A 15,809-nucleotide genomic window follows, 5' to 3' on the forward strand; every position below is an offset into this window, starting at 1 on the left:
TCCTGGAGTGGCCTAGCCAATCTCCAGACCTTAATCCGATTGAAAATCTGTGGAGGGAGCTGAAAGTTCCAGTTGCCAAACGTCAGCCACCAAACCTTAATAACTTGGAGAGGATCTGCCAAGAGGAGTGGGCCAAAATCCCTCCTGAGATCTGTGCAAACCTGGTGGCCAACTACAGGAAACGTCTGACCTCTGTGATTGCCAACAAGGGATTTGCCACCAAGTACTAAGTCATGTTTTGTGAAGGGGATCAAATACTTATTTCCCTCATGAACATGAAAATCAGTGCATAATTTGTTAGACATGCATTTCTTTTGACTTTTTTGTTGCTATTCTGTCTCTCAGTGTTACAATACACATACCATTCGATTTTTAGACTAATCATTTCTTTGTGAGTGGGCAAACATTCAAAATCAGAAGAAATACTTATTTCCTTCACTATATATATATATATATATAATATATATATATATATATATATTTAACATCAAAATTGTATGCATCTTTTTGTGTCATTCCACTATTAGATATTAACTCAAATATGTAAAAAATCCCTCCCGCAGAGCCATTATGTTTTCCTGGCAGGGAGGGTGGGGGGAGTTGTCCCTGTCGGGGGAACACAGTGATTACTGCTAGTGGCTATAGCAATAATCACATCTAAAACCTGACAGGCTGGTTGTTGTTCGATCAACTTGGGTACATTCAGCCTGTCCATACATGGTTCAAATCTCAACGGGTCCCCTCTAAAGTGGCTGAGATTTGAACCGTCTATGGTCGGCTTTATAATTTAGCTTTCTGCCATGTTCTATTTTGCCATTGTTCTGTGTTGCTGAGGCCAAACTTTTCTTTTTGTTTGCAAATGAAGAGAGAAAAGTTAAACTTTTTTTAGGGGACAATCAGAACCTCTAACAGGTTTTTAATGCTGTATATTTGTTACCCTGTCATGGTGACCCGTTTTTCTTTATTGCATGTCTTAGCATCACAGGGGTGTCACTGAGACATACACAGTAGACTTCTTCCCAATTCATATAGGTTCTAACCTTTTCCCATTCTATTCAAAGCCAAGAGTTGGCATTTAACAGTACGTATCTTCAGACTTTTCAAAGTATGTCTTGTGAGATCAGTAGTGTAAAGCACTACATTCTTTAATGGTACCCCATAAACACATTTTTGCTGATACTAGCCATTTATGAAGCATTCAACAAGTTTGCAAATTGTTTAAATTAGAAATATCAGGGTCTTAGAGGCACATGGAAAGTTTACATCAGCCTAAAGATTCTGTTAGGTGCATCAGTCCTGGTGCATGGCAAAACTGCTAGAATACCAGTAGGCGCCTAACCCTTTAAATACTGAAATAACTATGCTTTCACTCCTATGAAAGAAATAATACTGTACATTGGCTCTTGTAGTGGCTCACCAACACTTGAACTCCCATAAAAATGACACAGTAGTACTTAGGATCCCAGCAAGATATGACTTAACTGCATTGCCTTTCTTGACTGTTATTAAGCTATTCTCTGTGTATATTCATGGTTCATAATTCTGCTAAGGAAATGACAGCGCAGTTTGAAAAACCAACTTCCTGGAAGGTTTAAAGAAGTAGGTAGGACAAATTAGGCATTGCTCTCATAGTTTCATAGCATGGTATACAGACAGTTCTAAGTCACAGAGGAAGCTGCAAGAGGATAGATAAGAGTTACACCGTATGTAAAAGCCTTACTTCTCTAATACCTATCTCCAACTTCTGCAGAGTTCCTAACCTGATATCTACTGGTTTGTGTAAATTATAGGGACAGACAAACACGCTGGGGCTTGTATCACAATGAATTGGTGTATAAAGCTGCTGGTGATTGGATTTCTTCTATGGGACCAAAATAATGTCATTTCAGGTAAGAGATCTATTACTATAAGAATTAATGTATAAATGGTTGTATACAAGAGCTAAATTGGTTTAGTATCGTTATCTGATGCACTATGTTATCTGAGGTTAAGTTTGCTCAGCAGGGTTTGAAGACAGACCATTGGTGACTACTGAGCTTGGCAGTGATGCCCACTATCATTCAATGTATACTCGAAAATTGAATGGAAGGGGGGAATAGTTTTCAATGTTGCATGCAAAGTACTGAGTCATATTGTTAATATTTAGTTAGTGTTTGCTAGTAGGCAACAATAAGAACATTTCAGATTTAATTCATTATTGTTTTGGAAAAAACCCGAGGAGGATAATTCTATTCTAGGTATGTCTTTCTGGATAAAGGCTTATTATATATATTTACTGAATGCATATCCTTAGATTTTGCAAGAAACACTTTTTTAAGCACATATATGGCTAAATACATTAGCACAAATTCCACAAAGGAATACATTTGTTATCTCACTGTATATATGGTGATCAATGACTACGTTTACAGTAATTTTGTGTGATGAGTTTTGAGACTAGAGAAAGTACTGAACCAAATCTATTTGAATATACCCTGTATCTAAATAAATATAGTCAATATCCAGTTCCAGTAAATGACAAGCAAAAAGAAAGTTTACATATTTGTTAATAACAAGCACAAATCCCTGGCACTCCCGCATTAGATTTATGAACTAACCTGTAGGTATTTTTACTTTTTTGACTATGTAAAGCAGCCTCTCAATCTTTTTAATGCAAAGGGTTGTCTTAAATACTTTTCAGGTTTCAGGGAACCTTTACCAACTAGTTATGTTGGGGTCAACTGGAAAAGTGGGTAAAATTATCATTATATTGGGTAAATAGAAAGAATGCAACTCTTATAGTGGATGTCAGAATGCCACCCTTGCAGACACCTAATAGATCATTGATGTCAAGCTGCTTGCTTTGCCAAGTGACAATGGCCCTGGAAATATGCAGGCACCATCAAATGAGAGGTCAACCAGCCACACCTCAAAGAACCCCTAGAAACCTCTTGAGGAACCCTAGGGTTGAAAATGGCTGCTGTGGAGTGATAAATTGAAACATAATCTAAAATGTAGCTAGATTTTTTTTGTGTGCTACTCTGTATAAAAACTGTGGCATGTCCCAGATTGAGAGAATAACTTTGTATAATCACACTCTTGTCCCTAGGAAGGCTGCTAAAACTTGCACCCAGACTGCTCAATTGAGGTTTTTAGGCAAAAGCACCTATAAATGCTGTACACTAAACACTTGTGTATGAGACAAAAATGAGATACACCTAACCTCATTCTCTAAATTTTCACATACTGGCTTAACGTGTACTATATGTTTGTGCCTCCAGCATTGATTTGTTCATATTCGTTGAATTAAGTTTTTAATTGAAACCTTCTTGCAGTTTGACACTCAATATTATGGGTTCACATCCAAGCCAACAGTCCACAAATGCCATATGTTTATTGGAAATAAACATAGATTCAGGTTTAATGCCATGAAAGTGCTTTTAAACATTCATTTATGGATAAAAAATGTTTTAAATAAATATAGGTGTATAGAAGGCAAAAACATTTTGCAAATTTCTTTTAAAGTAATATGTTTAAAAATTGGCATCAAACAAAATGCATAAACTGACAAACTCATTAAATTCCTTTTTTATCTAAGTAAACACATGCCCACAAATGTACACAGTAATATTTTATTCCTGGCTTATTTTAGAAAAAGCACAAATCCATACACTGTAGGTAATTTCCTAAGGCTCTGGCAGGTTTTAGAGGTCTTTCTCCAGTTATGAACATTAAGCTTCTTCCCAATAGAATGTCTATTTTTAGATGTTTACATTCAATTATTTCGATCTAACTATGGGATTTTAATTTGCTTGTTAATACATTATAGAGGTACACTACATTACAAATGATATGATAGGATTGGTGGACTTTACCTTTCCTTAACGATTCTTCTTGTATACTATCACAGCTAAGTGTCCCTAAATATTAATTTAACAATTTGGTAGCATTGATACCATTGCAAAAGTAAAACAATATATTTAGTTTTAGGTAGGTGTAAAATCCCTTCTATACCTACAGTATAGTTTATATTAAGTTGTTACCAGTTTTGAGACTGGGGAAAGCATTGGCATCTATTGAAGTTTTGGGCTTGAGATACAGTGCCTTGAAAAAGCATTCATACCCCTTGAAATTTTCCACATATTGTCATGTTACAACCAAACATGTAAATGTATTTTATTGGGATTTTATGTAACAAAATGGCACATAATTGTGATGTGGAAGGAAAATGATAAATGGTTTTTTGTACAAATAAATATCTGAAAAGTGTGGCGTGTATTTGTATTCAGCCCCCCGAGTCAATACTTTGTAGAACCACCTTTTGCTGCAATTACAGCTACAAGTCTTTTTTTTTTAGGGATGTCTCTACCAGCTTTGCACATTTAGAGAGTGAAATATTTGCCTATTCTTCCTTCCAAAATAGCTCAAGTTCTGTCAGATTGGAAGGAGAGCGTCTGTGAACAGCAATTTTCAAGTTCACAGATTCTCAATTGGATTTAGGTGTGGACTTTGACTGGGCCATTCTAACGCATGAATTTTCTTTGATGTAAAACATTCCATTGTAGCTCTGGCTGTATGTTTAGGGCCGTTGTCCTGCTGGAAGGTGAACTTTCTCCCCAGTCTCAAGTCTTTTGCAAACTCTAACAGGTTTTCTTCCAAGATTGCCCTGTATTTGGCTCCATTCATCTTCCCATCAACTCTAACCAGCTTCCCTGTCCTTGCTGAAGAAAAGCATCCCCACAACATGATACTGCCACCACCATGTTTCACGGATGGTGTGTTCAGGGTGATGTGCAGTGTTAGTTTTCCACCAAACATAGCATTTGTTTTTAAAAAAGTTCAATTTTGGTCTCATCTGACTAGAGCACCTTCTTCCACATGTTTGCTGTGTCACCCACATGGCTTCTAGCAAACTGCAAATGGGACTTCTTATGGCCTTCTTTCAACAATGGCTTTCTTCTTGCCACTCTTCCATAAAGGCCAGATTTGTGGAGTGCACAACTATTAGTTGTCTTGTGGACAGATTCTCCCACCTGAGCTTTGGATCTCTGCAGCTCTTCTAGAGTTACCATGGGCCTCTTGGCTGCTCCTCTGAGTAATGATCTCCTTGCCTGGTCTGTCAGTTTAGGTGGACGGCCATGTCTTGGTAGGTTTGCAGTTGTGCCATATTCTTTCCATTTTCGGATGATGGATTGAACAGTGCTCTATGAGATGTTCAAAGCTTTGGATTTTTATTTATAATCTAACCCTGCTTTAAATTTCTCCACAACTGTATCCCTGACCTGTCTGGTGAGTTCCTTGGCCTTCATGATGCTGTTTGTTCACTAATGTTCTCTAACAAACCTCTGAGGGCTTCACAGAACAGCTGTATTTATACTGAGATTAAATTACACACAGGTGGACTCTACTTACTACTTAGATTTTATTTAGGGGCATCAGAGTAAAGGGGGCTGAATAAAAATGCACGCCACACTTTTCAAATATTTATTTGTGAACATTTTTTAAAACCATTTATCATTTTCCTTCCAATTCACAGTTATGTGCCACTCTTTGTTGGTCTGTCCCATAAACTCCCAATCAAATACATTTATGTTTTTTGGTTGTAACGTGACAAAATGTGGAAAATTTCAAGGAGTATGAATACTTTTTCAAGGCCCTGTATTTAAGTACAGAGTCCTAGAACGCAATGATTTGTGATTGCAAATTTCAATACTTGCTTGCATGTTTATATGCATGGGAAATATTGAAAATTTTTGGGTTCATTGCTGGTGAATGTAATATTTTACACCAAGTGCAGGTTACATGCTCTTTTGTGTGATATTGTTCTCAGATGAAATAAGATTTACGCAGTAAAAATTCAAAGATAAAGATTAAGCCTTTTCCATACGGCCTACCATGGAACCTCAGAATTTAAGTATTCTCCAAAGCTATCAAAACAATGCACTTTTGGCACATACATTCTCTCACGATGTTCTTGCTTGAGGTGATTGTAGCCGTATTAGTGCACTTGCAACAGAAACAATTGATTACTGGTAGTGATACTTTTTTTATTTGCACTAACATACAGTTCAATTTTTAGGACAAGCTTTTAGGGTATGTCTCCTTTTTCAAGCTCAAAGCAGTACTACTTCACAAAGTTTTAGCAGAATGTTAAAAGAAACAATCTTCAAAGTAGTATTGCTTGAAATTTGAAGAATAAAATTGTTTCTATTTGATCTTGGCAGTATTAGGCTCCTTTTTTAGTCTTCCTTCTATTTTCATCTGGCGATCCTGCCAGTAAGTCTGTTGTTTTTCAACACAAAAGTTCTATTGGAGTTACAGGGATTATACAGACCATTTAACACTGACTGGGATGTAAAACATTTAATCCCAAAGGGAACAAAATGTTTGCTGTAAATGATTGCAAAGTATTAGCTTGAGTTTGACTTCAATTTGTTGCTGTATTTAAATCTGCTAGTACTTCTAACACCCCCCTTTAGCCCCAGGGTGACAATGATGTTGTGCAAACTTGCCCCCTGTGTTCATTCATCCAGAGTGGTGTCTGTATAATACAGGAGGTGTGTTACTGGCCAGATGATTAGGGGAAAACAGATGGATAAAAGCCTAAAAAAAGATATACTGCTTTCATTGTCCTTTGGCGGGCTTGAATATACCTGACTGCTGCTAATATCTGCTTATTGATACTTAGAGATTCTCATTTCAGTGCATACTCATGTTCTTTGGACATGTGTGCTTATCACCAGAGCATTACTTTTCTACTGTAGAATACAATGTATACTATTCTGTTGTTTATCATGCAAAAAGTTTAATAAGAATTGTTAATTATAAAGAAAAAAGGAAAGGAAAACTGATGCAGCCCCCATATCTAAGATGCAATACATTCCGTTTTTGGTTTGGGGTTTATTATTGCTTTGACTTAAACGTCTGTGGCTGGCATTTCTTGATTTTAATCAGAGCTGAACTTCTGGCAAAAAAAAAAACTACCAACAAATGTGGCTCTGTATTCATATAAAATAATTTAGTGAACTTTTAAATACAACTCATATACAGTAACTACCTGAATTTAAAGTAATTGTAATGGCAATTTTTTTTATAACAAACATATTTTACTTAACTGCTCTGTGCAATGGTTTTGCACAGAGCAGCCCCAATCCTCCTCTTCTTGGGTCCCCTGCCAGCATTCCTGGCTCCTCCCCTCTGCTGAGTGCCCACCATAGCAAGCTGCTTTGGGGGCACTCATGTGTGCTCACTTCCAATCTGGCTCTGTGTGTCCATTGACACACAGAGAGTTGCTCAGCCCTGCTTCCTCCTCACTGACTGTGATTGAGAGCAGCAGGAGCCAATGACTGCTGCTGCTGCCTCTCTGTCTGGTGAGGAGAGAGAGAGCTGAGAGAGCCTCTGCTCTTGTGGACAGCAGTGGATCTAGATTTGGCTCTAGTAAGTACTATAAGAGGGGGCTGGGGGATAGGAAGCTGTGTGCAAAGAGAATGCATTAAGGTATAAAACATTGTACCTTTAGAACCACTTTAAAGCAGAACTACACTGTATCTGAGCACCACTAACCGAAAACGCTATTTCATTTATTATTTTTGATATTCAAAGCAAACTTGCCCATCCATGTCTTCATGCTTTATTTTGCTGAGAAATTACTTTAAAAAATACCCCTATCATTTCTGGTTATGGCCATCTTGAGTAAGGGCAGATGATTCATGTAGCATGTTCTTCTTGGAACCTATCTGCCCTTAGCTCAATCATGCATGCAAGGGGGTGTGCTTAGCTGAGAAAACTCCTCCTCCCTGCTTGAAGACTCCTGGGATGTATGACATTAGTCATACTTCCTAATTTTGAACTTCAGAATGAGGAACACTTGAGGGAGGAAGTGACCTGCAATGTGCGTAGCACGCCATGGCAAAAATTGGTGTGGCGAAATGCTAAACATTGGGAGGGGCCTAAGGGGCATGGTACAACAAAACCTGGGTTTCCTTGTACCTATAAAATATGCTTTGATTGCTGTGCCACAAGCAAGAGTCTCACGGATACCAACTCCAACACAGTCATTTAACCGCTTGCCCGCCACCCTATACCAGAAACACTGCTACAGGGCGGTAGGGCTGTGCAAAATCATGTGTATATACGTGATTTCGCATTTCTGGGTAGCCATTGGTGGCTTCAGCTGTTGATCACCGGGTCCTGGTCGGTGATTCCCCACCGACACCTGCCGATCGCCGAGTATCACTGACGGAGGGAGAGGTCTGAATGTAAACAATACAGATCTCTCCCCTGTCAGCTCCAGCACACTGCTTTGTATTGCTCTGCATAGCAGTATGATACAAAGTAATGTGCTTACACTGTAAAACACACACACAGTAAAACAGCACACAGCACACAGTTAACCCTTTCAATGCCCGAGATGTTAACCCCTTCCTGCCCAGTGTCATTAGTACAGTGTCAGTGCTTTTTATTAGCACTAATCACTGTATTAGTATCACTGGGGCAGGGGCGGACTGACCATTTGGAAACTCAGGCACAGTAAGGGGCCCCATGAGATGCCCCTGGTACCTTTTTCATAGGCTTTTTTGAGTTTGGGCAAGGACACAGGGGCCCCGTGATCCCCTATTGCCCGGGGGCCCCATGAGTTGTCAGTCCGCCCCTGTACTGGGGATGTCAGTGACAGTCAGTTCCCCCATGTCAGAATGCCCACCGCAGTCCCGCTTCAAGTCGCTGAGCACAGCCATTACTAGTATAAAACAAAAAAATGTATAGATGCTAGAACTTTCATGTTAACCAATGAATTTACATGTATTGGGATTTTTTTTTAGCAAAGACATGTAGTAGAATACATTTTGGCCTAAATTTATGACCAAATTTGATTTTTTAAATTTTTTTACTGGACATGTTTTATAGCAAAAAGTCAAAAATATAGTTTTTTTTCTCCAAATTGTCGGTCTTTTTTTTTATAGCACAAAAAATAAAAAACTCAGAGGGGATCAAATACCACCAAAAGAAAGCTCCATTTGTGGGGAAAAAGGACATAAACTTAATTTGGGTGCAGTGTTGCATGACCGCGCAATTGTCAGTTAAAAAAACGCAGTGCCGTATCACAAAAAATGGCTTGGACAGGAAGGGGGGTAAATCCTTTGGCGGGCAAGTGGTTAAAATAGAAAAAACAACGCTTCCATTACAAATGGTTTTGCACAAACTGTGAAAGAGTGCATTACACAAAGTGTGGAAGGATTCAGGACTGTATTAAGCAAAGTGCAGGATTCAGGAGCGTGTTACGCACAGAGTGCAGGATTCAGGAGTGTGTTACGCACAGAGTGCAGGATTCAGGAGTGTGTTACGCACAGAGTGCAGGATTCAGGAGTGTGTTACGTACAGAGTGCAGGATTCAGGAGTGTGTTTCATACAGAGTGCAAGTTTCGGGTGTGCGTTTCACACAGAGTGCAGGATTCAGGAATGTGTTACGTACAGAGTGGAAGGTTCAGAAGTTAGTTAAACCACAAAGACACCAATTAAACATACACTTACGTTCTAAAATCTTGATTACCAGCATACAGGAGCCGAGGTAAGAATGCCGGCATCAGATTGATAACAATTGAGTGCAGCCAAGCAGGTAATGCAAGATCACCAGGGTTCGCCTTGGGGGGGGGGGGCCTCGTAATAAACGAGCACCTACCCTGTGACGTCACTCCGCACGGCCCACGTGGACCGCTGGTGGCCATTTTGGTTTTTTGGTTATTGTCATTCACCAACATGTGAGTGTGCTTTCTTGCCTTGTTATTACCCCTACTTTAATAAAATGACTACACTATTGGAATTTCTTCTGTTTGGCTCGTTTATTACGAGCCCCCCCAAGGCGAACCCTGGTGACCTTGCATTACCTGCGTGTCTGGTTCCCCCTGCTGTTGGGAGAGTGTATCCCTGGTGCCTGGATATCTTGATGGTGTGCTACCTGCTTAGCTGACGCTTGCCAGATGACCCCCATTGTTCCAGTTTCCAGATGTTGATGACCAGGAGTTGGTCTTGATTTACTCAAATGCGCACTAATTTGCGCTTTCTGGTTAGTGCAGTCTGCACTCATCCTTTTAAACACCACGATCACAGATTGTCACCATTGTACTACTATTGAACTTTTTATTTTTCATCACTATATGCACCTTATGACGTCGAGACTGGACGTTTTCACGTGTCATTATTTGCAATGCCATTGAGCGCTTATTTATATGTATGGTTACTGATGCTGCTTTTATCATAATTATAACATTATCCATTTCAGCGCCACAGAGCACAACTTATTGCCTATATTATATTTTATATGTGTTTTACATTATCTTTCTATTATCAGCGCTGCATGCTTATATATTTTATGAATATGTAATTCTGTTCAACCAGCCCTGTGACCCAGCCACCCAATTCATCCTGTACAGTTTACCAGTTTACGGACTATGCTACAGTGAAGAAATATGGCGTGATTGGGGCCTGCCCCTGCCTCTGAAGGAGCAATAGTACACTCATGAGGCCTTCCCTCTGTTCACCCCAGGTCAGCACAAAGTAATAGCACCTAATTAGTCCAGAGTGCTTCCAGCTTCTGCTGTACAGAGGATTACAGAAGGCTGGTGTCAAAACAGGTACTTATTCTAGTTCTATGCAAAAAAAAATGTTATTCAATAACCAACATAACCATATCTTTATGGCATTAAAGTGGTTGTAAAGTTATTATAATTTTTTTTACCTTACTGCATTCTCTGCATTAAGGTAACCCCCCCCCCCCCACACTCCATCCCTGAACACTTATCCGATTCCTATCATGGCTCCAGCACTGTCCTGGCTGCAGCACCACTCCTCTCACTTCCTGGTCTAACAGGAGATACTGAGAGCATTGGGAACCATAGGCTCCTGCTGCTGTCATTCACACCCCTGTGAGAAGGGAGAAAGGGCATGGCTCACTGGCACTGCATGTGTCTATGGACCTGGCTTGCTAAGGAGGCATCCGGTGAAAGGAGGAGAGTACAGCACTGGGGGGGACTGCCACAGCAGAAGTAAGGGACCACTCTGTGCAATATCGATGCACAGAGCAGGTAAGTATAAACATTTTTTTTTCATTTTAATAAAAAATTAACTTGTAGTATAACTTTAAGGTGTAATATTTTGCCCGGTAAAATGAACACGCTACATTAATTTTCCATCTACAGTATATGCGGCAAAGATTACATTCATCTCGTATATGTCAGAAAGGAAGTGGCAGCTTGGTGTGAATTATATTTTATTTTTGAGTAATCTGCAAATGTGCTGGGTGCAAATGAAAAATACCAACATCCTGAGCAAGTTTCTTTTTGTCATAAACTATAAATGGACATATAAGTCAAAACTAAATTAATTAAAATGCATATACAAAATAAAACAATCTCATCCAGGGCTTTTGTTACAACCATTACAACCATAGTACAGTGTGTCAGTTAAAACATCACTGAAAATCTCCTTGTGGCTGGTAATCGTAGATATGTCAATTAAAAGGCTAGGTATTTCTAGTCCTACTCACTGTAAACCTCTCTTTATTCCATGCCCAGAGCATTGCTCATAACCTTGGGACTTAAAAAGTATGTCAGGGAAACATCTTACCTCTTCCCGACCAGGCTATAGCCGAAAGACAGCTACAGTGTGGCTCACCAGTTCTGGGAGGACGTCCATGGACATCCTATATGCGTGCCTCCTGCTCACCCCCTGGGGCATGCATCGGGCTCACTTTGTGACCGCTGTGTCCTATGGACACAGCTGATCACATATCATGGTAAAGGGCCAATCACAGTAGCACTTTACCATGTGATCAGCTGTGTCCAATCACAGCTGATCACATGTAAATAGACTTGCTGGTTATCGGTTTCTTTCCTAACATGCTGGCCCTGTGTGAAGAAAGGAGAGCCGATACCCGGCATGTCTGACAGGGCACAGGAGTACATTGTTTACACTAATAATCAGTGCACTTATCATCAGTGTCCTGATTATCAGTGTAGCCCCATCAGTGCCAATCAGTGCTCATTAGAGTAGGTTATCAGTGCCCTTCAGTGCAGGTTATCCATGCCCATCAGTGCCAATCAGTGCTCATTAGAGCAGGTTATCAGTGCCCTTCAGTGCAGGTTATCCATGCTCATCAGTGTCGCTTACCAGTGCTGCCTCATCAGTGCAGCCTCATCAGTGCCTCCTCATCAGTATCCATCAGTGCAACTTATCAGTGCCCATCAGTGCTGCCTTATCAGTGCAGCCTCATCAGTACACATCAATACAGCCTCATCAGTACACATCAATGCAGCCTTATCAGTGACCATCAGTGCAGCCTCATCATTGCCCACTAGTGCACATCAGTGCAGCCTCATCCATGCCCATCAGTGCAGCCTCATCAGTGCCTATCAGTGCAGCCTCGTCAGTGCACATTATTTGTTTGAAAAATGTTATAACAGAAACTAAGGAAACCTTTTTTCCCCAAAATTTTTGGTCTTTTTTCATTTAGCAAAAAATAAAAAACCCAGTGGTGATTAAATACCAGCAAATTAAATCCCTAGCTGTCTAAAAATATAATAACAATGTAATTTGGGTACAGTATTGAATGACTGCGCAATTGTCATTCAAAGGGTAAAAGTGCTGAAAGTTGAAAACTGGCCTGGGCAGGAATGGGGTAAAAGTGCCCAGTATTGAAGTCGTTTAAAAAAAATGTAGGACTTCCCTCTAATAAATTCACATTTTCCCATGTTTTGTCTCTTAAAAATTCTGCAAGTACAGAAAAATACTTATTGATCCTTTTAGAAATCCAGTAAGCTTGTAACTATGCACACCACAACAAATAGTGGGTGTGGAAAAGCTGTGCTAAAAGTGGGAGGGGCTATAAATTGAGCCTATGTACAGGGTACAGGAGTCAGAAGTGTGTAACAAACATAGTGCAGAGGGCTTAGTTGGGTTACATACATAGTGCAGAGGTATGAGTTGGGTTATGTTCATAGTACAAGGGTCTGGGTTGGGTAAGGTATATACTGCAGGGGTTGGGGTGGGTAAATTACATAGTGCAAGTGGCTACGGGAGTACCATACATAGTGCAGAGGTATGAGTTGGGTTATTTTCATAGTACAGGGGTCTGGTTTGGGTAAGGTATATACTGCAAGGGTTGTGGTGGGTAAATTACATAGTGCAAGCGGCTACGGGAGTACCATTCATAGTGCAGGGATCTGGGGTGGGTAACGTACATGCAGGAGTCAGGTATCATAGTACATCAAATATATATGGCCTCTAATCCCACCACTCACTCGACACTGTACCCTAAGATTGGCCCCAGGGAGAAACCTATAGACAAGACTTGAAAAACTCCATACCTGCAGAGACTTCTATGCAGTTCTCATCTCTATGATTTCCCTTGGTTTCAACCGCTTGCGGAAAGCCATACTATGCCCTTCTTATTTTCTTGATCTACTTCCTCCCTCCATTGATCCAGACCTTATCCCACCCGACTCTAGTCCCACCCTCCCAGTACCAGGCAGCCTGATCATCAGAGACAAAGAGTGCTGTTACACGTTCTACTTCTTTACCAGTCACTGCTGGTGTTCACAGTAGAAGTGACGCTCCCTTGTCGCTTCTGCTATGAACACCAGCACTGACTGTTGTTTGTAACCCCTTCCGTTTGCAGATCAGTCTGCTTAGAAGTATTTTTGAGTGCATTTAACATTCTGCCATTTCACTCAACCCTGATGAACGGGGATTGCGTGGCCCCCAAAACACATTGGCTGTCTTTTGCCCTGCTTTTTGTAACAAATCAAACAATTAAGACTTTTCAATGCACTCCTGGGGGACCTCCTATTGGTGAGCCAATTGTAATGATTTTCTCTATATTTTGATAACATGAACATTTGTGTCCAGCACTCTCCACCACTACCTAATGGCATCTGTTTTCTCAAAAAAATTTCTGGTATGGATATAAAGTACCTGAAAATGGCAATTAGCGCGTCATTTATAATTTTCTGACTTGCATTGAATATATATAGGTACATTTATATTATGTTTGTCTGTCTAACTCAGCCTTTCTTAATTGGGGTGCCTTGGAAAAATGTAAACAAATTGCTCAAAACTTGTTTACAAGCCAGCGTGTGGAACAAGTCTGCCTTTTAGTTACACAAAGCCATAGGTTTTCATTGTGCACTATTATGACCTTCTAGCTGTCAGCGTCCTGACATCCTCCTTATCAACCATCATCAGTTGATAAGGAGGATGTCAGCTGTCTGCACAGCATCCTAGTTTGACCCTCCCTTGCCCCTCTCCATCAGTGCTGGGGTCACATTAGCTCAGTGATGGAGAAAAACAGAGAGAAGTGAAACACTGGAATACTACTCAGCACCAGTGTGCAAAAGTGTATTTGCTTTGGAAGAATAAATCACCTCTAATGTTGGGTGTCCTACATGTGTGGATGTTACTATGTTATATAAAACTAGAATAGTTTTTCACATTTTAGAATGAGGTGCCCTTTTAGAAAGATGGACAGTCTTGAGGCACCGCATTTTATAATGGGGTGCCTCAAGACTGTCCATAATTTAAAAGGGTGCCTCAAGACTGTCCATAATTTAAAAGGGTGCCTCAAGACTGTCCATAATTTAAAAGGGTGCCTCAAGACTGTCCATAATTTAAAAGGGTGCCTCAATACTGTCCATAATTTAAAAGGGTGCCTCGGGACTGTCCATAATTTTAAAGAGTACCTTGACTCAAAAGAGGTTGAGAAACACTGCTCTAAGTGATAATCTCAGGCATAGGTGTAGACAGCTGTGTAAACATAGATACCTGTATGTGATGCACACTTCTTGGGCCACAGTTGTGACACCCTTATGCCTAGTACACCTAATGAGAAAAAAGGATTAAAAATACCGTTTTTGAATCAATCGTCTGATAATCTGATCATTAGTACACAGCTTTCGAGAGCCAATGACGACAGTTCATGCGAAGTTATCCAAAGTATGACTTTTTTTTCATACAATAACAGAAGGAACGATCTTCGTTTAATCAGTACAGTATTGGTCCGTAAAAAAATCGAGTGACCAAGGCAGCACATGCTCTGAAATGAAAGAATACATTACAATACAATACATTACATCATTGTGAGAAGAATTTTCATAACTTTAGCAATTTATTTATTTTTGATATTATTATTTCAGGTACTTTTATAGCGCCGTCAATTTACGCAGCGCTTTACATTCACATATTGTACATTCACATCAGTCCCTAACCCTCAAGGGGCATACAATCTAAGGTTTAAGACTAGCATACAAAAAAACCCAAAACAAAACAGACGATCGTTCATCCAATGTTCTCATCGTGTGTACTAAGTTTTACTAATTTACTAAAAGTGCTTTTGTATTTTTACTTGTGCTTTTAGTGAGGTATCTATCCTAGATTCTTACATCAGTAGCTTTCTCTACTAGGAGAAAGTTTGTTCCTGATTTTAGTGTCAACAGCTGTGCTGGAAAATGTAAATATTGTTAGCCCAATATGTAACATGAAATTACTGTGAACATAATGATTGATGGGTTTGAAGTTGGGCATAAATATAACTGAATTTATATTAAAATAATTTAGTTCAAAATAAATAAATGTATTATTACAGGTACTTATATAGCGCCATAAATTTACGCAGCGCTTTGCATATATATATTGTAGATTCTCATCAGTTCTTAACCCTCACAATCTAATGTCCCTAACTCACATTCATACATGCACATACTAGGGCCAATTTAGACAGGATCCAATTACCTACCAGCAATATATATATATATATATATATATATATATATATATATATATAC

At 39.7% G+C, this 15,809-nt stretch overlaps 1 protein-coding gene across 6 annotated transcripts in view; it reads left to right on the forward strand.

Annotated features, from left to right (window-relative positions):
- Positions 1-1,610: 1,610 nt before the first annotated feature.
- PTPRC (protein tyrosine phosphatase receptor type C) overlaps positions 1,611-15,809 on the forward strand; it is a 247,863-nt gene continuing 233,664 nt past the window's right edge. For all 6 annotated transcript variants that reach the window (XM_089688681.1, XM_089688682.1, XM_089688683.1 and 3 more), the window contains exons 1-2: positions 1,611-1,703; positions 1,791-1,889. In XM_089688681.1, the coding sequence (XP_089544807.1) occupies positions 1,823-1,889 (67 nt within the window). In that variant the 5' untranslated portion in view covers positions 1,611-1,703; positions 1,791-1,822. The remainder of the gene's footprint in view (positions 1,704-1,790; positions 1,890-15,809) is intronic.

Source organism: Staurois parvus, unplaced genomic scaffold, assembly GCF_062004578.1.
Source record: "Staurois parvus isolate SC_StPar_1 unplaced genomic scaffold, SC_StPar_1.0 ptg000450l, whole genome shotgun sequence".
Classification (NCBI taxonomy): domain Eukaryota; kingdom Metazoa; phylum Chordata; class Amphibia; order Anura; family Ranidae; genus Staurois; species Staurois parvus.